Genomic DNA, 20164 nt, shown 5'->3' on the forward strand with positions numbered 1-20164 from the left:
TCCTTGTGCACCAGTCGTTGAAGGTAAGCATGCAGGTGCAGCAGGCAGTTAAGAAGGCAAATGGTATGTTGGCCTTCGTAGCGAGAGGGTTTGAGTACAGGAACAAGGATGTCTTGCTGCAGTTGTACAGGGCCTTGGTGAGACCACATCTTGAGTATTGTGTGCAGTTTTGGTCACCTTATCTGAGGAAGGATATTCTTGCCATGGAAGGAGTGCAGCGAAGATTCACCAGGCTGATACTTGGGATGGCAGGAATGACGTATGAGGAGAGATTGGGTCGATTGGGCTTGTACTCGCTGGAGTTTAGAAGAATGAGAGGGGATCTCATTGAAACTTATAAAATTCTAACAGGACTAGACAGACTAGATGCAGGAAGGATGTTCCCGATGGTCGGGGAGTCCAGAACCAGGGGTCACAGTCTAAGGATAAGGGGTAAGCCATTTAGGACAGAGATGAGAAGGAATTTCTTCACCCAGAGAGTGGTGAACCTGTGGAATTCTCTACCACAGAAGGCAGTAGGGGCCAATTCATTAAATATATTCAAGAAGGAGTTGGATATATTTCTTAAGGCTAAAGGGATATGGGGAGAAAGCAGGGACCAGGTACTGAATTTGGATGATCAGCCACGATCGCATTGAATGGCGGAGCAAGCTCGAGGGGCCGAATGGCCTACTCCTGCTCCTATCTTCTATGTTTCTAAGGACATATTCCTTATTCTATAAAGCAGATCAAGTCTGTATGAACCTGTGCTTGAGATTCTACCACTTGGATTTTTGCAGCAGTTTCGGGCCATCACGAGAAAACATTTGTGATGAAATATTCCATTCATCACTGCCTGTGACTGTGGTCGGTTTCAGGTTTCTCCTCACCATTGTATTGTATATTGGAATGTATGGAATGCATTGTGTGTAGGGCTCCGCCCATACCTGGCCCCTATGTAAGCAAGCAGTCTGGCCTCATATCCAGTACTGCAGATCTCCAGATGGAAGATACCTCTCTCCACTGCGTGTTATCTTCTAAGTTAATAAAAGCCTTGTTTTGTTTCGCTAACATCGAGTCTCGGAATAATTGAGGCACATCAATTTTATTAACTTATTTTTCAACACAATGGACCAACTCCTGAAACCCGAACGTTTGGATTTGGATCAGCATGCTCCGGACGCATCAGCACGCTTCGGACACTGGTTTATGTGTATGGAATTCTTCCTGGACAATTCCGCAGCCGTCAAAGACGCTACGGACGCTGCGAGGATGAAACTCGGAATTCTGCGGAATTGGGTAAGCCACTGGGTTTACCCCCTCATCCAAGACGCCGACACGTACCTGGCCGCCTGCGACATCTTAAAGGCGCATTACCAGCAGCCTACGAATGAGGTGTATGCTAGGCATCTGCTCGCCACTCGCGCACAGCAACCTGGGGAATCGGTGGAGGAGTTCCTAGGCACCCTGAAAATGCTTGGCAAAGACTGCAAGTGCCGAGATGTAAAAGCCGCAGTGTACACCGACGAGCTTGTTCGCGATGCCTTTATCACAGGCCTCAGCTCCACTTACATCCGGCAAAGACTGCTGGAAAAAAACGGGATTGGACCTGAAACAGGCTGCGGACACCGCGCGATCCCTGGATGTGGCCCAGAGAAACTCGGACGCCTACTCTTCAGCCCGCGCCGTCCACGCCGCCACGTGTGCACCAAGGGCGCCGCCATCTTGGAAGGCATCCTCCCCGCCCGGCAGCCCGACACCGTTGGGGCCCCGCTCTCCCCCCAGAAGCCCTACGACAGCCGCGACGCGTCGGGGACCCAACTGCTACTTCTGCGGGCAGCCAAAGCATACCAGAAACCTGTGCCCGGCGAAAGGCACCACCTGCTTTAAGTGCGGTAAGAAGGGGCACTTCGGGAAGGTGTGCAGAGGGAACCCCGCCGGAAAACCAACCGCCGGAAAACCCGCCACCGCCGCGTGCGCGCCGTGGGAGCGGCCATCTTGGACGCCATCTTGCCCGACCCCGTGGGGTCCGCCATCTTATGAGCAGACAGCGTGGACGCCATCTTGTCTCGATCAGGGCCCTACAGTGGCATCGGTCACAGTGGACCAGACCAGGCCGCACCCGCTATCCAAATCAATGGTGGGACATCGAGGTAAACGGGTGCAGGGTTAAATGTTTAATTGACAGTGGAAGCACGGAGAGTTTTATCCACCCTGAACTGGCACAACAACTCTCCCTAAAGGTGGTCCCTACTCAGGGTACCATCTCTATGGCTGATAAAACCCAAACATCGACCATTCTGGGTTACTGCACGGTACAATTGTCCGTTAACGGAACTGTTTATGATCATTTTAAAGTATTAATCATGAAGAATCTATGTGCGAGCGTGATCTTGGGCCTGGATTTCCAGTGCAACCACCAAAGCATCACGCTCAAGTACGGTGGGTCCCAGCCGCCCCTCACAGTGTGCGGTCTGGCTACCCTGAAGGTAAAGCCGCCTTCGCTATTCGCGAACCTTACCCCTAACTGCCGGCCAATAGCGACCAAAAGCAGGAGGTACAGCTGGGAGGACAGGCGGTTTATCGCGACCGAGGTAGACAGGCTCCTGAAAGAGCGCATTATTGAATGCAGCAACAGCCCGTGGAGTGCCCAAGTGGTAGTGGTAAGGGGTAGCGAGAAGAAACGGATGGTGATCGACTATAGCCAAACGATCAACAGGTACACCCAACTAGACGCCTACCCGCTACCCCGCATATCAGAAATGGTGAACCAAATCGCCCAATACCGGGTGTTCTCCACCATCGACCTTAAGTCAGCGTACCACCAGCTCCCTATCAGACCAGAGGACCGCCCGTACACCGCCTTCGAGGTGAACGGACGCCTCTACCAATTCCTCAGAGTCCCCTTTGGGGTGACGAATGGGGTCTCGGTCTTCCAGAGGGAGATGGACCGCATGGTCGATGACCACCACTTGCAGGCAACCTTCCCCTACCTCGACAACGTCACCATCTGCGGTCACAACCAGCAGGATCACGACTCGAACCTCGAGAGGTTCCTGGAAACCGCACAAAAACTCAACCTCACCTACAACGAGGACAAGTGCGTTTTCAACACCACGCGCCTCTGCATACTAGGCAGCGTGGTGGAGAATGGGGAAATCGGACCAGACCCCGACCGATTGCGCCCCCTACGGGAGCTGCCCCTGCCCAACACTCCCAAAGCCCTGAAAAGGTGCCTGGGGTTATTTTCTTATTATTCCCAATGGGTCCCCAACTACTCCGACAAAGCCCGCCCCCTCTTGAAAGCATCCTCTTTTCCGCTCTCTGCTGAGGCCCACGCCGCCTTCAAAAGCATTAAGCAGGATATTGAGCGGGCCACGCTACAGGCAGTGGACGAGAACACTCCATTTCAAGTGGAAAGTGATGCGTCTGACTTCGCCTTGGCGGCCACCCTCAACCAGGCGGGGCGGCCCGTAGCTTTCTTCTCGAGGACCCTCCAAAGGCCCGAGATCAGACACTCCTCCGTGGAAAAGGAGGCCCAAGCCATCGTGGAGGCAGTGCGCCACTGGCGCCACTACCTAGCCGGCAAACGCTTCACCCTACTTACCGACCAGCGGTCGGTAGCGTTTATGTTCAATAATAAACAGAGGGGGAAGATTAAAAATGATAAGATTCTTAGGTGGCGGATCGAGCTCTCCACCTTCGAGTATGACATCATTTACCGGCCAGGGGCCCTTAACGAATTCCCTGACGCCCTCTCACGAGGGATGTGTGCCAGCGCCACCGGGGATCGGCTACAGACCCTCCACAACGACCTCTGCCACCCAGGGGTCACGCGGCTGTTCCACTTCATAAAGTCCCGTAACTTACCCTACTCGATTGAGGAAGTTCGGTCTCTGACCAGGAACTGCCACACTTGCGCTGAGTGCAAGCCTCGGTTCTACCGCCCAGATAGAGCCCACTTAATCAAAGCTACACGGCCCTTCGAGCGGCTCAGCTTAGATTTCAAGGGCCCCCTCCCATCCGTCGACCGCAATGTTTACTTCCTGAACATTGTGGACGAATACTCCCGGTTCCCATTCGCCTTCCCCTGCCCAGACATGACCAGCGCCACGGTCATTAAATGCCTCAACAGCCTGTTCTGCCTGTTCGGTATGCCGAGCTACATCCATACGGATAGGGGGGCGTCCTTCATGAGTGAAGAGCTACGCCAGTACATGCTGTCCAGGGGGATCGCCACGAGCCGTACCACCAGCTACAACCCCCGGGGTAACGGCCAAGTGGAGCGAGAGAACGGGACAGTATGGAAAGCAGTCACTCTAGCTCTAAGGACCAAGGGCCTCCCTATCTCCCGCTGGCAGGAAGTCCTCTCGGATGTGCTCCATTCGATACGGTCGCTATTGTGTACTGCCACTGATGCCACGCCTCATGAACGAATGTTTGTCTTTCCCCGGAAATCCACCTCAGGCGTATCCATGCCGTCATGGCTCTCCACCCTAGGTCCGGTATTCGTGCGAAGGCATGTGAGGGGCCACAAGACGGACCCTCTCGTGGAGCCAGTGTACCTACTCCACGCCAACCCCCAATACGCATATGTCCGGCACGCCGACGGAAGGGAGGACACCGTGTCCATAAAAGACGTCGCCCCAGCCGGTAACGACAACAACCACGGCGATAGCGACAACGATCGCAGCAACCCTTACCCACCCACTACTCTTTCATCACCCCCGGAAGAACATCGACCAACGGCACCCCCACCAACTACCCCTTCAACAACCCTGGCGGCACCCCCGGCAGAGACCCAGGAGGCCCCCGGGGACACCCAGCCGACACCCGCGACACCACATCAGCCACGTCGGTCGCAGAGGACTACCAAACCCCCGGACAGACTAAATCTATAGAAGGGGTGAATGTGATGAAATATTCCATTCATCACTGCCTGTGACTGTGGTCGGTTTCAGGTTTCTCCTCACCATTGTATTGTATATCACTGCCTGTGACTGTGGTTGGTTTCAGGTTTCTCCTCACCATTGTATTGTATATTGGAATGTATGGAATGCGTTGTGTGTAGGGCTCCGCCCATACCTGGCCCCTATGTAAGCAAGCAGTCTGGCCTCATATCCAGTACTGCAGATCTCCAGATGGAAGATACCTCTCTCCACTGCGTGTTATCTTCTAAGTTAATAAAAGCCTTGTTTTGTTTCGCTAACATCGAGTCTCGGAATAATTGAGGCACATCAACATTAAAACCCCCTCAAAGTGGATCACATGTTGGTTACAACTGGAATCAAAACTCCATTTACACAGAATCCCAAATCAGATTTTTAAAGGGGAAAAAATAGGCATCCTCAGTAGATAATCATATCACCAGTGTGTCACTGAGTCACACAGACCAGGACTGTACCGCCCAGTGTGTCACTGAGTCACACAGACCTGGACTGTACCGCCCAGTGTGTCACTGAGTCACACAGACCAGGACTGTACCGCCCAGTGTGTCACTGAGTCACACAGACCTGGACTGTACCGCCCAGTGTGTCACTGAGTCACACAGACCTGGACTGTACCGCCCAGTGTGTCACTGAGTCACACAGACCAGGACTGTACCGCCCAGTGTGTCACTGAGTCACACAGACCAGGACTGTACCGCCCAGTGTGTCACTGAGTCAGACAGACCAGGACTGTACCACCCAGTGTGTCACTGAGTCACACAGACCAAGCAGGTACAGTTTGGTATCATACTGAACTACACAGACTGGCACTATATTGCCTGGTGTAGCACTGAGGCTTGCATATCAAAAGCCTTCCTGACTTTGATGTCAGTGCCACACTGGGCAGCAGTTCCCTGATCTCAGCTGGGGCAGTGGTCATGGTTGTACAGTTGGTTTTGGGGCTTTTGCAGAAGGGAAAAAATCAGCCAGGGCTCCCATTCCTGATTGTGCCATATGTGGACAAAGGGCGAGGTTTGGCTTGGCAGTGACACCACCTAAAGTTGCCAACACTCACTGTCCAGACTCTCTCACTGCAACACTGGTCAGAAAATGGAAAAACACTTTCAGATTTTATTTGCTACCCTTTGACCTCCAGAGTGAGTGTGTCCTCTGTATTTTGTACACAGCGCATAGATATATTTGCACCAGGACACAGCAACGATATTCTGCAGGACGACATGAAAACAAGTGGGAAAAAGGTAAATTATTTTTTAGAAGTGTTGAAAGACAAAAGTGTAAACTCCTAATGAGCATTTTTTTAAAAATTGTTCAGGAAATATGGGTGATGTTGGCAAGGTGATATTTATTGCCCACCCCCCGATTGCCCTGTGTAGATGGTGAAGGGCCTTTTCTTTGAACTACAACAGTCTTTGTGATGATGATGCTCCCACAATGGTGCTAGATAGGGAATGCCTAGGAGCAGTGACATATGTTCAAGTCATAATGATGTGTGACTTGGACTTGGTGATGAAGGTGCAGTGGAAGGTCAGGGAGAGGTGGTCACTCAGTACGAGAGGGACTGCAGACAGAGCGAGAGAGAGTGAAAGACAAGAGAGAAAAGAGGGAAAAACCGAGAGAGACACACACACACATGCAAACAAACACACACAAATACAGAGTAACAGACTCACACGGAGAGAAGCACAGACAGGACAGCAGCAATGCAAGAAGGCAGCCCATCAACAGCTTTTCAGGGTAACTAACGATGGGCAAGAAACACAGCCTTGCCTGTATCACCCATATCACGAACAATTTCAGAGCAAAATGGACAGGGAAAGTGCCTCACACAGACATACACACACACAGACAAACAGATTAACAGAAACTGCCATGGAGAGAGACAGAGAGATAACTGACTAAGACAGACAGAGAACAGGAACCATATGCACACATACAAAGTGAGTGACACCGAAAAGAGACAGAGTGGGAAAGAGCAAGATGAATAAATTTCACTTACATTTACCGTGGTTCCTGTGATAAAGTGCAGCCCGTTATTCGACTTGATTTCAATTCCCTGAACAATGTAAAGGAACAGCTTTTAATCCAGGGGTAGTAGAGGGGAATCAGAAAGTGACGAATTGCTTGAGAACTCTGTTCGTCAGATCTGAACTCATGAATCTGCAGCAGTTCCACGCAATTTACTGAAATACTTCTGAAGTTTAACATCTTAGCCGTGTGACATTGCCAGTATTGAATGTCCATGTCAGCCTTGCTCACAGCTGTCAACCCTGGTCACAGCTGTCACAACCCTAAATCAATCAACTGGAAGAACAGCCCACGGGTTTTTTTTAATTTGGCATTAGTTCAAAGTTATAAACTAAAATCTAACGTTGTAAATGGTTTGAATGTGCCGATTTCAGGGTGAATGTCTGATGAAGTTTGCGAGTTATTCAGTCACCGTAAAGCAGTGGTTCTGCTGATTAGCAAAAATTCCAGCCTGAAGCCGTCAGCACTGGACAGGAAACCTGTGCCCTGCACCAAACCTGCTGTCAACACCCAAGTCAACACGTATTTCTTCAGGGTATTCACAGACCAGAATGTGGCCTGTCCTTGTTGCCAGGTAATACACAAAATTAAAACCTCCTACAGGGTCTATCAAAGTTGGACAATTTAAAACAACACCTTACCCAGACTGGACACTTGAACTGATTGTGCTGCCCCTGCACCTTGCCAAGGCTAATCTCAGCACATAGACAGATAAATATAGTTAGGAGCAGTGTAAAGAGAATATCTGAGTAAATTAATGCAGTTAAAATACACTTATCAGTGGCTCAATGTATCTAAACAATGTATCTGGTGACCCTAGTTAAAGGGTACAAGATTTAAAAAAATTAGAATTCCACCCCGCCCCCCCCACCCAATGCCTAATTTTGTAAAGCCAGCATTTAAAGGGGTCATACAGCATGGGATGGAGCTAGCTGATCATAGCCAGGGTAGCTACAGAGGCAATATAATTGGTCTCTGTACCCTGTACTAGGGAGGAGAGCGAATACACAAACAACCAGGAATCCTGCTCCTGATCACTACGCATCGACACCTGTTGGAATGTGCATATGTGCAGTTGTCGGGTGAGCACAGGATTGAGTTAGGTTGTATCAACCCCAACCCACCATGGTCGACTAGCCTGTCTACACATTGTCTAGGGTTGTACATGGACAACCACTTGGCTGTAGTACGAGAGGGCTGTTAAACCCGTGCAATGATACCCAGCAAGAATCGGTGCCTGCAGGACAGGAGAGGAAAAGGATATCTGTTGATAAGTTATGAATTGAATCAGAATTCATCTGGAATGATAAATATTTTAAATAAAAGCACTATAATTACAGATTTTATTCAGACAACCGTTTGAATTGTGAACCGTCCTAAATACTTGTCTCTCTCAAAATGGACAATGTTCACGAGGAGCCTGTAATTAAATCAGTCCAATAAATCGAGTCATTATTGAGAGTTGTAGTCTGAGCTTCAAAAGAAAAATCAATGCTGCATCTTGCTGATTGCATCCTAAGTGTTTGATTAATGAGAGAGAGAGAGAGACAGCTCTTAAACTCCAGGTACCAGAGATACTTCCGGCTCTCTACCAACCAAGAAACTCGAATGAAATTAGGTATCAACTTATTTTTTTTATAATTGAAAAACTCAGTTGACGAGCCAAGGTCCAAAGTGCAGGAAACCACCAGGGTTGAAAAGAATGGAAGAGAATATGAAGGAAATCAGGGAGTAGTGATTGTTTGATACCCAGCTTGGGTTGTAAAAGCCTGGAGATTGTGGGCAGGAGATCCCGAGTTTTGAGCTCCTGGCAAAGACTGAGTTAGGGCAACAATGGGCTGGATACTCCGGTCCCTACGGGTGAGTACGCACTGTGTACTCACCCGTAGGGACATTGGAAATGCCGGTTTCAGGCATGCACTGCGCATGCGCTGGAAACTGGCATTTCCGATCTGTCAAGAAAGCTCTTCACAGATCCTCCGGCTGCGCTGGAGCAGGGCCTCTGCGGGTGGAGAGTCCGTTTTTTGGAGACCCTCCGCCCACAGAAAACACAATTCTGGCGCAAGGCCTGCTTTTACCAGGATAAGAGTTGAAAAAAGTAATTTAAAAAAAAATTCCACTGATTTATCATTTAAAAATACTTTAAAGAAAGGTAAGTTTATTTTTAGCCCCGTAAAAACTTTAATTATTTTTTCAAAAATTTAAATTTTTGTTTAAAATAGTTAATTTATGTAATTATAGTCATTTTAAAAATGTGATTAAAAAAAAAATGTATTTGAAGTTTTACTATGTTTTGGGGGTGATCTCTATTCATATATTTGACAGGTCTTCCTGTCAAATCTATGAATGGAGATTCCCTTCTCTGATTGGCTCCCTATGGCCCACGTGATCCCAGGGACGCTGCGAACCGCCTGCGCCTCTGGGATACGTGCACACCAGCAGTTTGGAGAGGCCCAGCAACGGAACTCTGCACCTCGCGGGAGCCCTCCGGTCCAAGCGCAGGTTTTTCCAGATCGCAGCCCTCCGCCCGTGGGAGGCCTGCGAACGGAATTTCTGGGCCATTGAGTCGTAACATCAACACAGTGAGAAAACCAAGAGGAGGGACAGCGTGCGGGAGCACTTGCGGGAGAGCGAATGGCAGAGCATGTAGGCGAATGTATAGGAGCGTATGTGGGTGAGCATGTAGGGGAGTATGCAGGAGCATGTGCAGGCACATATATAGTGGGAGCTGGAGCACATGTAGGAGAGTGTATAGGAGCGCGCTTGTGGGAACACGTGTGGGAGTGCACGCGGGTGAGCGTGCAGTTGTGTGTGCGGGAGCATGTATGGAAGTGCGTGCAGGAAAGAGCATGGAGGAGTGCATGTGGAAGAATGTGCGGGCGCATGTCTGGGAGCACATAGGAAATAAGAGCAGGAGTAGGCCATACGGCCCCTCTAGCCTGCTCCGCCATTCAATAAGATCATGGTTGATCTAGCACAAAGTGGAAGCGCGTGTAGTTGAGTGTATAGGAGCATGAAGTAGGAAGGCGGCAGGAATGCTTGTGGGAATGCGTGCGGGAGTGTGTGGCGGAGATGTGTGGGAAAGCACGCAGAGGAGCGCGTGTGGTTGCGCGTGGCGGAGGTACTCAGGGTTCAGAATAACAAAAGAAAAAAATTCAAAGCCATCCTTCCCTGGACTGAAAGCTAAAAATACTTCTTTGCTGAACAAGGAAATATGATGCCACAATAGAACTGCTAGAAATCACTCTCCAGTGTATCCACGAGTGATCTTATCTCCTGCTCTAAACATTTAACACTTTGATTACATTTCAGCTTACCTGAGAAACCAGTCGTTGGAAGAAGACTATTGAGCTGGGTGCGCTCATGCCAGAGATCGTGGCAACATGTGGGACTGCTGGTCCTATCAAGGAATGAGAGAAAATATCCCCCAACCATAAACACACACACCCCTCTTCACACAAACACACCACACACTCTGGAAGAAATCACAATGATTCCTGTGCCTCAACTGATTTGTTCCTAGCCTCAAGGACTGGCTCTGTAAGTGGCTCCGGGTCATATAAATAAAGCACAGAGTTATTCTGGCTGGTGGCACAGTATATGGAAGTAGCAGTATTCAGGGCCATGTATAAATGGATGGCGTGATGCTGGTCTGATAATCTGCTCTGCTGAGTTGATGCACTTTATAGAAAACTAATCGTACAACAGGGCTGAGATTTTTTTGGAGCAAAATATAACTAAATTAACAGGAGCAGACTGTAGTTGAACGCCTACTTGAACCAGAGCAGAAAAGCAGGGCCTCAGGTTAACTTCTCATTTGAAAGACGGCACCTCTAACAATGCAGCACTCCCTCACCACTGCACTGGAGTGTCAGCCCAGAATATATGCTCAAACCTCGAGTGGAGTTTGAATCCACAACCTTCTGCTTCAGAGGTGATATACTACCAACTGAGCCAAGCTGCATGATAAACGTCTTCAAAGTGTCCACATAACAACAGTCACTGCACCTTAAGATAACTCAGTGTATGTGAAACACTATCAGACACTTGAGAGGTGTTATGAAGACTAAGTGAAAGGTATAAATTAGATATACCTTTCTCAAAAAATGAATTGGGAAGAGTATTGTTCCTACAAACCTTAGGTTATAAAGACCATTATCTGGGCATTCAAGGAAAAGTACCAAGTCCACAGCCAGTATTCCCTCCACGATAACTCCGGACACCATGCAGTACTCACCAGACTCTGCCCTGGCGAGGTGGTGAGTAGATGTATAGTCTCCAGGCAGGCACACTGGTTCACCAACACCTCGGGGCTACCCATTACCATATTCTCACAGAAACTGGAGAGCTCCCTGCACTGAATGAGATAGAGTCTGTAAGTGATGGGACCAAACAGAACCAACCACACACCCAGAAACATTGCCTTACCTACATCCGGTAGAACGGGGGAAAGCAGTTTGCAACATAACAGCACTTTAAAGGTACAGCACCATAGTTTGCTATCCTCTTAACAAACTGTGTGACACATGCTCAGACAGGAGTGTTGGTTGATCTTCCTGCATCCTGTGTTGTTGGGGAGGCGACAAGCAAAAGCAAATGTTTCCCCATAGGCGAGGCTCCCAGAGTCACCTTTACACACATGCAGCTCCAGAGTGGGACTGGGTTATTGGCCTATCCTCCTCAGCTGGGATAGTGTGTAGGGGAAGGGAATCTTACAAATAATAAACTAAAAACCAGGCTACAGAATTATCCTCCACAACAGGGCAAATTCCACTGGGTTTTAAAGAAAAAGCACCCATCTTGTGAAACACGGGTACATATTTGGGGTAATTGCAGCTTTATGTTGGAGTGTAAAACTAGTGTTGTGGGTCATGCTCGCTCTAGGAACTGCTCAGTTTTCCTTTCCATTGATTTTGAGTGGTTTCTAGAACAAGTACCAGACCTGCAATGCTAGTTTTATGCTCCAGGGGCAAGTTAAAAAATTACCCTCATATACAGTCATAAATATTAACCCATAACTGTTATATCAGAGATAAAAACAAGGAACTGAATGCTGGAAAACCAGAAAATGCTGGAAATACAAAGTCAGTATCTGAAACAGAAAAGGCAGGTAATATTTCAGGTGTAGAGCTGGCCGGGCTTGATTACAACATACGTGATACAAAAATGACCATGTTCCTGTAGAGCATCATCACGCAAAGCACGTGTGTTGTATGTGCCTGGCCTGCCAAGTGTTTCCAGCAAACTTCTGTTTCCAGCATCTGCCTTTTGCGAATAATTAACATGTCCTAGAGGCAGCATCAGTCCCAAACCCCTGTCTAAGGTGTACATCAATTACTTACAGATCAGAATCTCCTGAAAATATATGTGCAATCTAAATTGTGATACGTTCAATAATCAGATGTCAATTTTTTTAAATGAAAAAAAAACTATATAGCGCCTTTCACGAACTCAGGCTGTCCCAAAGCACTTTACAGCCAACAAAGTACTTTGGAAGTGTTGTCACTGTAGGAAACGCAGCAGTCAATTTGTGCACAGCAAACTCCCATTGAGGTTGAGGCATAAATATTGGCCAGGACACGGGGGAGAACTCCCCTGCTCTTCGAATAGTGCCACGAGATCTTTTACACCCAACTGAGGGAGCAGACAGGGCCTCAGTTTAACGTCTCATCCAAAAGACGGCACCTCTGACACTGCAGCACTCCCTCAGTACTGCATTGGAGTGTCAGCCTAGATTATGTGCTTAAATCTCTGGCATGGGACTTGAACCCACAATCTTTAGACTCAGAGGCGAGAGTGCTACCCACTGAACAAGGGCCGACACAGCAATTAACATTCACTTGATACTCAGTTTCACCATGGTGTAACAGAAAGGAGACAATTGGTTCGCACTTACGATGCTCAGTATTCGGTTTTCTTTCTCTGTCTGGCTGCATTCCTAAACAACAGAACAGATGTCAAACTTAAGATTTCAATGATGGATCATTATCTAGCCAGGCAAACCCCACTGCAGGACTCAATAACAGCGCCACAGCGGAGAGGCTCAGCTGGTAAGGCATCAGTCTATTAAGAGCGACATAGATATGAGGTTCCAGGGTTAAAGTCCCTGTTAAAGCATTAATTGGGAATATTGAGTGTTGTGGGTTCATCCTCTCCACATGTCTGGGATTGCTATTCTGAAATATAATTTTTTTTTTAACTTTTATTAAATTTCTACATAAAGGGCCTAGGTTCCACCTCAATGTGTGACAAGGTAGCTGAGCTCAGCTGTGGAGGGAGCACAGATATTACAATCATTCCTAATCCCCCTAGGGTTAGGGAAGGAGATTGCTGCTGATCCCCATCCAGTGGCCCCTGCTGGCATGTGCATTTTTCTGGGCTTTGGGTGAGGACAGGTTCAGGTTCAGCTATGATGCCCTCCATAGTCAAACAGTCACTCAAGCATGAAGAATGACCACCCGGGTGAGTACTGGAGGGTGTCCAGGACCTGTGAAACTGTAGCCCAACAACAGTCTGGGGAAGGGTGGAAAGAGCAAGCTGGGGATAAAACAACCCATGGAAACAGAAGGATATTTGACAGGTCCGAACACAGGTCACACACATGTAACTGGCCAGTAAGTCTTCCCAGTATGGAGATACCAGATGGGACTGCAGTGAAAGGTGAGCCAGGGGGGGTTTAAGGAGCTTAAACAGAGACAGGTGACCTTTCTTTCCTTCCTCCCACACCCATGTCAACAGGAACTCCAACTGATTCTGAGAGCACCAATTTCAGAAGGCATCCCATTTACAGCTCCAGAATGCAGCATAAACATGGCAAAAACGATCCAGTAACTCAAGAGAATCCATTAATGTGCCTCAGCCAAAGCACCCAGTCTCTATATTGACCATGTTTGTAGTAACAACTGTTGGCATGATGCCAACTCCTGTCTGAGCCCAGTTGTGAATCGGCGGGGGGCGGTGGGAGAATAAAAGAGAAGAAATCTCACTGCATCTTCCCTAACTCTCAGACTCATGCACACACGTGTCTTTTCTGTCTCCCTTTTAACAAAGTCTGTCCAGTTGCATTGGCAGATCACAGGTTCTGCACTGCAGCAGACTCCTCAGCTTGAGGAACATGCCTGGCTGGCTGTCACTCTCTGCAGTTCAATTCCTTATTCCACAGGAGTTCACCAATCCTGCACTCCCAGTGAGAAGCTGCATTTCTGTGTCTCAGCTTTGGCTGCACATGTACTGCATCACTGGCCTGTCAGTACATTTCGGTTCAGAGCTCCTCTTTCTGTGACGATCACCCTCAACTAACCTGCAATTCAATTAATTTACAGCACAACCATGGACAAAAGCAAGCAGATCTTTGATAGAAGAAATCTGTGGAAACTTACTGCAAATTTCTTCCCACATCTTCTGCCTCTCCCAACTCCAGTAACTCTCAGCAAGTGCCAAGCACACAGACCCCATTTACATTACACTTTTAACATAGTAAACCATCCAAGTTGCTTCACAGAGCATAGAATGGATGTTGAGCACTAGTTGGAGAAGGGATGGTTGAACATTAAAACATAACAAATAGGAGCAGGAGTAGGCCAATAGGTCCCTCAAGCCTGCTCCACCATTCAATAAGATCATGGCTGATCTTCTACCACAACTCCATTTTCCTGCCCTATCCCCAATTCCCTTGGTGTCCACAAAGAAGAGTTTAGTTTTGAAGATGGGGAGAGATAACAAGGAGAGAGGTTTAGAGAGAAGAGCCCAGAAGGCTGAAGGTGCAGTGCAGAGCAGGAGACAAAGGAGGGCAAAATTGGAATAGAAAGTGTTGGCTGGCACGTAGGACTGATGGAACCTTAACCGCAAGGGAGAACTCTACCCCTTTTAAAGCACTTGAGCTGTTTCTGGGTGTGAAGGGGAAAGAATAAGCAAAATATTAAAGTTATTGCAAACCCTGTCTGGGCAGTCCATTGGCTTCGCCACATCACACTCTAGACCAGAGTCTGCTCACCATCCACAACAACCAGAAACCCTCTACAACCAACTTCAGAAATTAATATGGCCATTGGGGGAGGTGCCACCATAGAACTGTACCCCAGGAAGGGTCAGCACTTTCAGGAGAGAAGGGAAAAATATAGAAATACAAAGGAAAGCAAAATCCTTGCATTTTGTAGTACCTGCTCACATCACCACATCTCAAAGTGTTTCACAAATAAATGCATTTAAGGGGAAACTAGATGTACATGAGGGAAAAAGGAATAGGAGGATATGCTGATAGGGTGAGATGAAGGTTCTTGTGGAGCATAAACACTGGCACAGACCTGTTGGGCTGAATGGCCTGTTCCTGTGCTGTAAATTCTATGTACTGTAATTCTATGCATTACACTGAACTTGATGTATTTGACAAACCTTGTGAATAGTCTCTGCCAGCTCCACACATAACCTGATGATCTCTTTCTTCATGGTGGAGTAGTTGATTATACATATAAACGGGTACCTGGTTTGGCAAAGGAGAAGCAGTTAGAATTTCTTTAGGGCCTCAGAGCCCCCAAAACTGATAAACACCACCAGAGCCCTTCGATTTTACTGCCAACCTCCACAGACATTAACGTATCCGATACTTCACTACCTGCACCCTAACTGGGCCTAAAGCCACATTCACATCACACTGGTTTTCATTGACCTGGACTGCCTCCCAGCACCATGTATCATGTTTAAAATCTTCTGCCTCATCCACAAATCCCTCCATGGCCTTGCCCCACCCTAGCTCTGCAGACTTCTCCAGTTTCACATCTCCTCCTCTGCTCGCTGGTCTTCTGTGCACCCCTTCCCTCCATTCCAACATTGATGATGGAGCCTTAACCCTACTCTGGAAGTTCCTCCGCCTACACCTCTCTGTCCCCACCCCCTCACGACTTTTAAAAACGTTCTTAAAACCTATTTCATCAACCACTGTTTTGGGCCACCTCTCCTACTCCTCCCACTAAGGCTCAGCATCCACTCAGTTCCTCCTTCGTAGCATCTTCTCTACATTAAGGACACTTAGTATAAATGTAAGTTTCTGACATCCTGCTCAGTTTTGACTCTTTGTTCAGTGTCCTGCAAACCGCACAGTGATGCCTCTCTGTAAGCGAGGACGCTGTAGAAATCGAAGCTGTTGCTGAGTGTAATTTCATCCCTTATATAAACAATTTTAATGTCTGACAGTTAATGACCTCAAGGAAGGAGCATTGGGAGGAAGACTGGCAATTTCATGAGAGACCTTTGTAACCGATAGGAATAATCCGAGTACCTGTTTAGCCAGGAAAAGATAGCTTTGGTGGTTTGAAGAAGGTCTATGACAGAGGTGAGGAGGTCTCCAGAAGGTCTCTGTGGACCTGGGCTGACCTTCCTCCGACTGACGATGAAGGACTGAAGGGTTCCAGAGACGGCTCTCAGCTTCTCCATCAGAATCTTCAGATTCTCCGTCTCTAGGTCATAGGTCTGAAAGAGAAGACAAGATCATTCAGAAAGAAACTCAAACAATGGGCAGCATACTCAACGGCCAGGGACACAGGGCCGTATACAGACCAAGGACTAATTCAGATCTGCAACAGTCATGGACAAACCACACAATTTATTGCACTTATAGTTGCTGCAAATCCTTGTACCAGACTACAATACACTGGAGTGATGAGCAGAAAGCAAGCATCGCAGTACTAAACCATACACATTACCTGAACTGTAACACAAGCAACATGGGCACTGGGAAACCCATAAACAGCAACCAAGGGGTCACTGAAACAGATGTACCAGGAGTCCACTGCAGCCCTTCATTTGAGATTCTACATTCCATATTCTCTTGGCTGCTGATGGTAGCAGACCAGAAATAGTGGCGACTGAATGAAAATGAACGGATCCAAACCAGTCCAATGCAGTTTGGTTCCATCAATCACTAATAGTTATGTCAGTTCTGACAAGCTTAATTCCAACACTTCATTATCCGGGACAGAATGAGAGAGCGGGACCGAGCTGTAGCAGTTCTCTCATTTCTGGAGCGAGTACACCAACGAGTATCTATCATCTTTGAGTGGGCGGGGAAAGTGGCATCTCTTTAGGATCAATGTGATTCCAAGAGGACAAGTCTGGTGATGGAAGCTAGGATATCAGGTCAGCAAGACTGCCAATTTGAGGGCAGCTTTGTACAGTGAAACTATAAACCACGAGCCGCCCAGTCGATAATCGAGTTCTCATAGCAGCCTCTGGACTGCATTCAAACCCAGATCCAGTAGATGTACAGACAGTATTCAACCCGCAACACAACCCACTCTGGTGTTATCTGCACAGTTAGTTTCAGTTTGTTATAGGTTTGTTTTGGAGAGAGGAACTGTTTCACCAAAGTACAGCAAACTGCAGTCAATAGAAAGCCACACAAAATGGAATCGATAGTTTTAGCACCAGCATAAAATTATAGGTTTATTTATATGGAAGAGAATAGCAAGGCATCAGGAGAAACATAGGTCAGCATAGCTTTACAGTAGGTAGATCTTGTTTGACAAATTTATTAGAGTTCCTTGAGGATATAATCAGGTTAGTTGACAAGGTCACTCAACAGATTTAGGATCTAGACTTCAGCAAGGCCTTTCACGCAGTACATTACTTTAGAAGGTTGAAAGGCATTTAATAGAAGGGGAGCTTTTGAAGTGGATAACTAACTGGTTGAGTCAGGGAATGCAAAGCGAGCAGCAGCAACTTATCTTTGTAACGATAATTGTTACCAGCAAGATAATGGAGCTGTGGCATGTGGTGAGCTACTGTGCAACTTTTCTGTCTAGAAGAGAGAAGACGGCGGGGACAAGGGTAGGGCAACAAGAAACTAAGGCAGGGTTCAAGAAGGGACTGAAGAAGTTACTGTCCATAATCAGGATTCTGGGTTATTAAATTTATAAACATGACACGATAATCTTGTTGGGGTGGGTGGATGGATAGGGAGATGGACTAATGGCATGTACCTCCTGATAATTGTTACTATGCTATTATGAAAAGAGGTGACTAGTGGGGTACTGTAGGGGATCGGTTCTGGGGCCAATGTCATGTTTGATGTATATTAATGATTGATGACTGAAATAAATGGAGGAATCAATAATAATAAAGCTCTTCAAGTTTGCCGATAATACTAAATTGGGACAGGATACAAGTAGTTGGGCAGGTTGGGGGAACTGGGCCAAATCGAGTCTCGAGGTGACAAAGGCAGGATGAGGGTTTCAATGGTGGATTACACTCAAGTAGAATGTAGACCAAATTCTGAAACAAATGATGTCATCCAATAACTAAAACACTCCAGATTCTTTACACCAATAGTCACTTATAAATGGCTCTCCTGCACCATTTAGCTAAATTATTGAAACGGAGGAGTCCAGCCCAATGCACCTGTTGTAATATAAACAAACATTATAGAGTAGCACTGTCAGGAGGTATTGCTGGTCGGGCACTGGCTTATCACTCTCAGAGTTAAATCTAAGTAACTTGAAGGATTCAGTAACTGATTGACATGAATATTAACATTCTCAACGCAAATCAGAGTCCCAGGCAGCAAAATGAATGGATTCATTCCACAGCCTCCCGCCAGTGTTATTAAACACACAAAGCAATGCCCCTTCCTTACCAGTGTGCACAGCAGCTCCACTGCCTCCAGAATCAGCTCCTGGTGTCCTATCCGCTTCACACCCAGCTCCTCCAGGTCCTGCTGTGATAGTCGCAGAAGTTGCTCCCCATTCACCTGCCATTGGTCAAATGGATAATTTTGCACACTGCTGTCCAGGCCTAGGGAACAGAGCAACAGGCAAAGTCTGGGTCAGGGAGTGCTGACTAACACAAGACCTGATTTTACAGATCAGAAACAGACAGACAATCAGCTCCCCCGACTGCGCAATAGGCAAGGATGCAGCCTGGTGAGTTACTGAGCCACACAGACATGCACAGACAGTTCAGTCTCTAGTCTGTCCTGGGTTAGCTGATCTCACGTGTGACAGCCCGTCCTCACAGTGCCCGACAGCCCATTCTCACCCGCCCTCAGTGCGCGACAGCCCGCCCTCACCCACCCCTTGCAATGTTCGACAGCCCACCCTCAGTGCCAACAACCCACCCTCACCTGCTCCATGCAGTGCTGACAGCCCACCTGCCCCGCGCAGTGCTGACAGCCCACCCTCACAGTGCTGACAGCCCACCCTCACCTGCTCCATGCAGTGCTGACAGCCCACCCTCACCCGCGCAGTGCTGACAGCCCACCCTCACCTGCCCCGTGCAGTGCTGACAGCCCACCCTCACCCACCCTGTGCCGTGCTGACAGCCCACCCGCCCTGTGCCGTGCTGACAGCTCACCCTCACCCACCCCGTGCAGTATGTGACAACCCACTCCGCACAGTGCTGATAGCCCACCCTCACCCGCCCTGCACAGTGCTGATAGCCCACCCTCACCCACCCCTCGCAGTGTGTGACAGGCCATCCTCACCCGCCCAGCGCAGTGCTCAACAACTCACCCTCACCCACCCCTCGCAGTATGTGACAGCCCACCCTGCTCATCTTACGCCATCGTGGACACTCTCTCCAATTATTTAATCTCGTGAAGGAGTGAAATAAGCACCAGTAAACCTGACAGCAGACAGGCAGTGTTAATACCCTGTCTGTATTGCCGATTCACTTGAAGTTGTGTTTTGGTTTACCAGCATATCGCAAGCTGCCCTGTAGGTCCTTCCATCACGCTGATGGAACATTTTCATTGCGGCTGACTAGGAAACTCAGACCTGGCAAGACAGCTGCTGGGAGCCATTCCCTGGAGCCTGGCTATACCAACATACAACAATAAGAACTTGCATTTATAAAGTGCCTTTAATGTCATAAAACATCCCATGGCACTTATAAACAGCCTGGTGCCTCGCACAATTGGGTTCCACAGAAACAACCAGGTGCTGTTGAAGCTCAACACCTCCAACTGGTGAAACCATCCGATGGGATGTGGTGTGTCCCAGCTGCAATCAGGGACATGGTGGTAGTGCACTCACACATTTTAAGGTGCATTGTACTGCTCCCTACATCACTCATGATGACCTCCTAGTATCTACAGTTTATTTAGCAGGTCTCAAACCCATGTTCATCAGTTATCTATTGACCAACTAGTGGCCAATCAAATCACCACATGGGTAATTTAATGACTGTTAATTGGGGAATTCAGCAATGTGATTAAATTAAAC

At 47.9% G+C, this 20164-nt stretch overlaps 1 protein-coding gene and 1 long non-coding RNA gene across 2 annotated transcripts in view; one reads left to right on the plus strand and one right to left on the minus strand.

The window, feature by feature from the left end:
• Positions 1 to 20164, minus strand: part of LOC147103276 (connector enhancer of kinase suppressor of ras 1-like) — a 99035-nt gene that overhangs the window by 68759 nt on the left and 10112 nt on the right. The window contains exons 2-7 of the mRNA XM_085962739.1: positions 18580 to 18737; positions 16228 to 16418; positions 15345 to 15432; positions 12850 to 12891; positions 11191 to 11310; positions 6925 to 6981 (exon numbers count right to left, since the gene is read on the minus strand). Of these exons, the coding sequence (XP_085818865.1) occupies positions 6925 to 6981; positions 11191 to 11310; positions 12850 to 12891; positions 15345 to 15432; positions 16228 to 16418; positions 18580 to 18737 (656 nt within the window). The remainder of the gene's footprint in view (positions 1 to 6924; positions 6982 to 11190; positions 11311 to 12849; positions 12892 to 15344; positions 15433 to 16227; positions 16419 to 18579; positions 18738 to 20164) is intronic.
• On the plus strand, positions 5970 to 10537 carry LOC147103277 (uncharacterized). The gene is made up of 3 exons (XR_015072934.1): positions 5970 to 6166; positions 7328 to 7527; positions 10266 to 10537. It is a non-coding gene; the product is annotated as an uncharacterized LOC147103277 (long non-coding RNA).

The sequence above is a fragment of the Somniosus microcephalus genome, chromosome 20 (genome assembly GCF_052327205.1).
Source record: "Somniosus microcephalus isolate GS21.2 chromosome 20, FLI_Smic_1.0, whole genome shotgun sequence".
NCBI classification, from domain to species: Eukaryota; Metazoa; Chordata; class Chondrichthyes; order Squaliformes; family Somniosidae; genus Somniosus; species Somniosus microcephalus.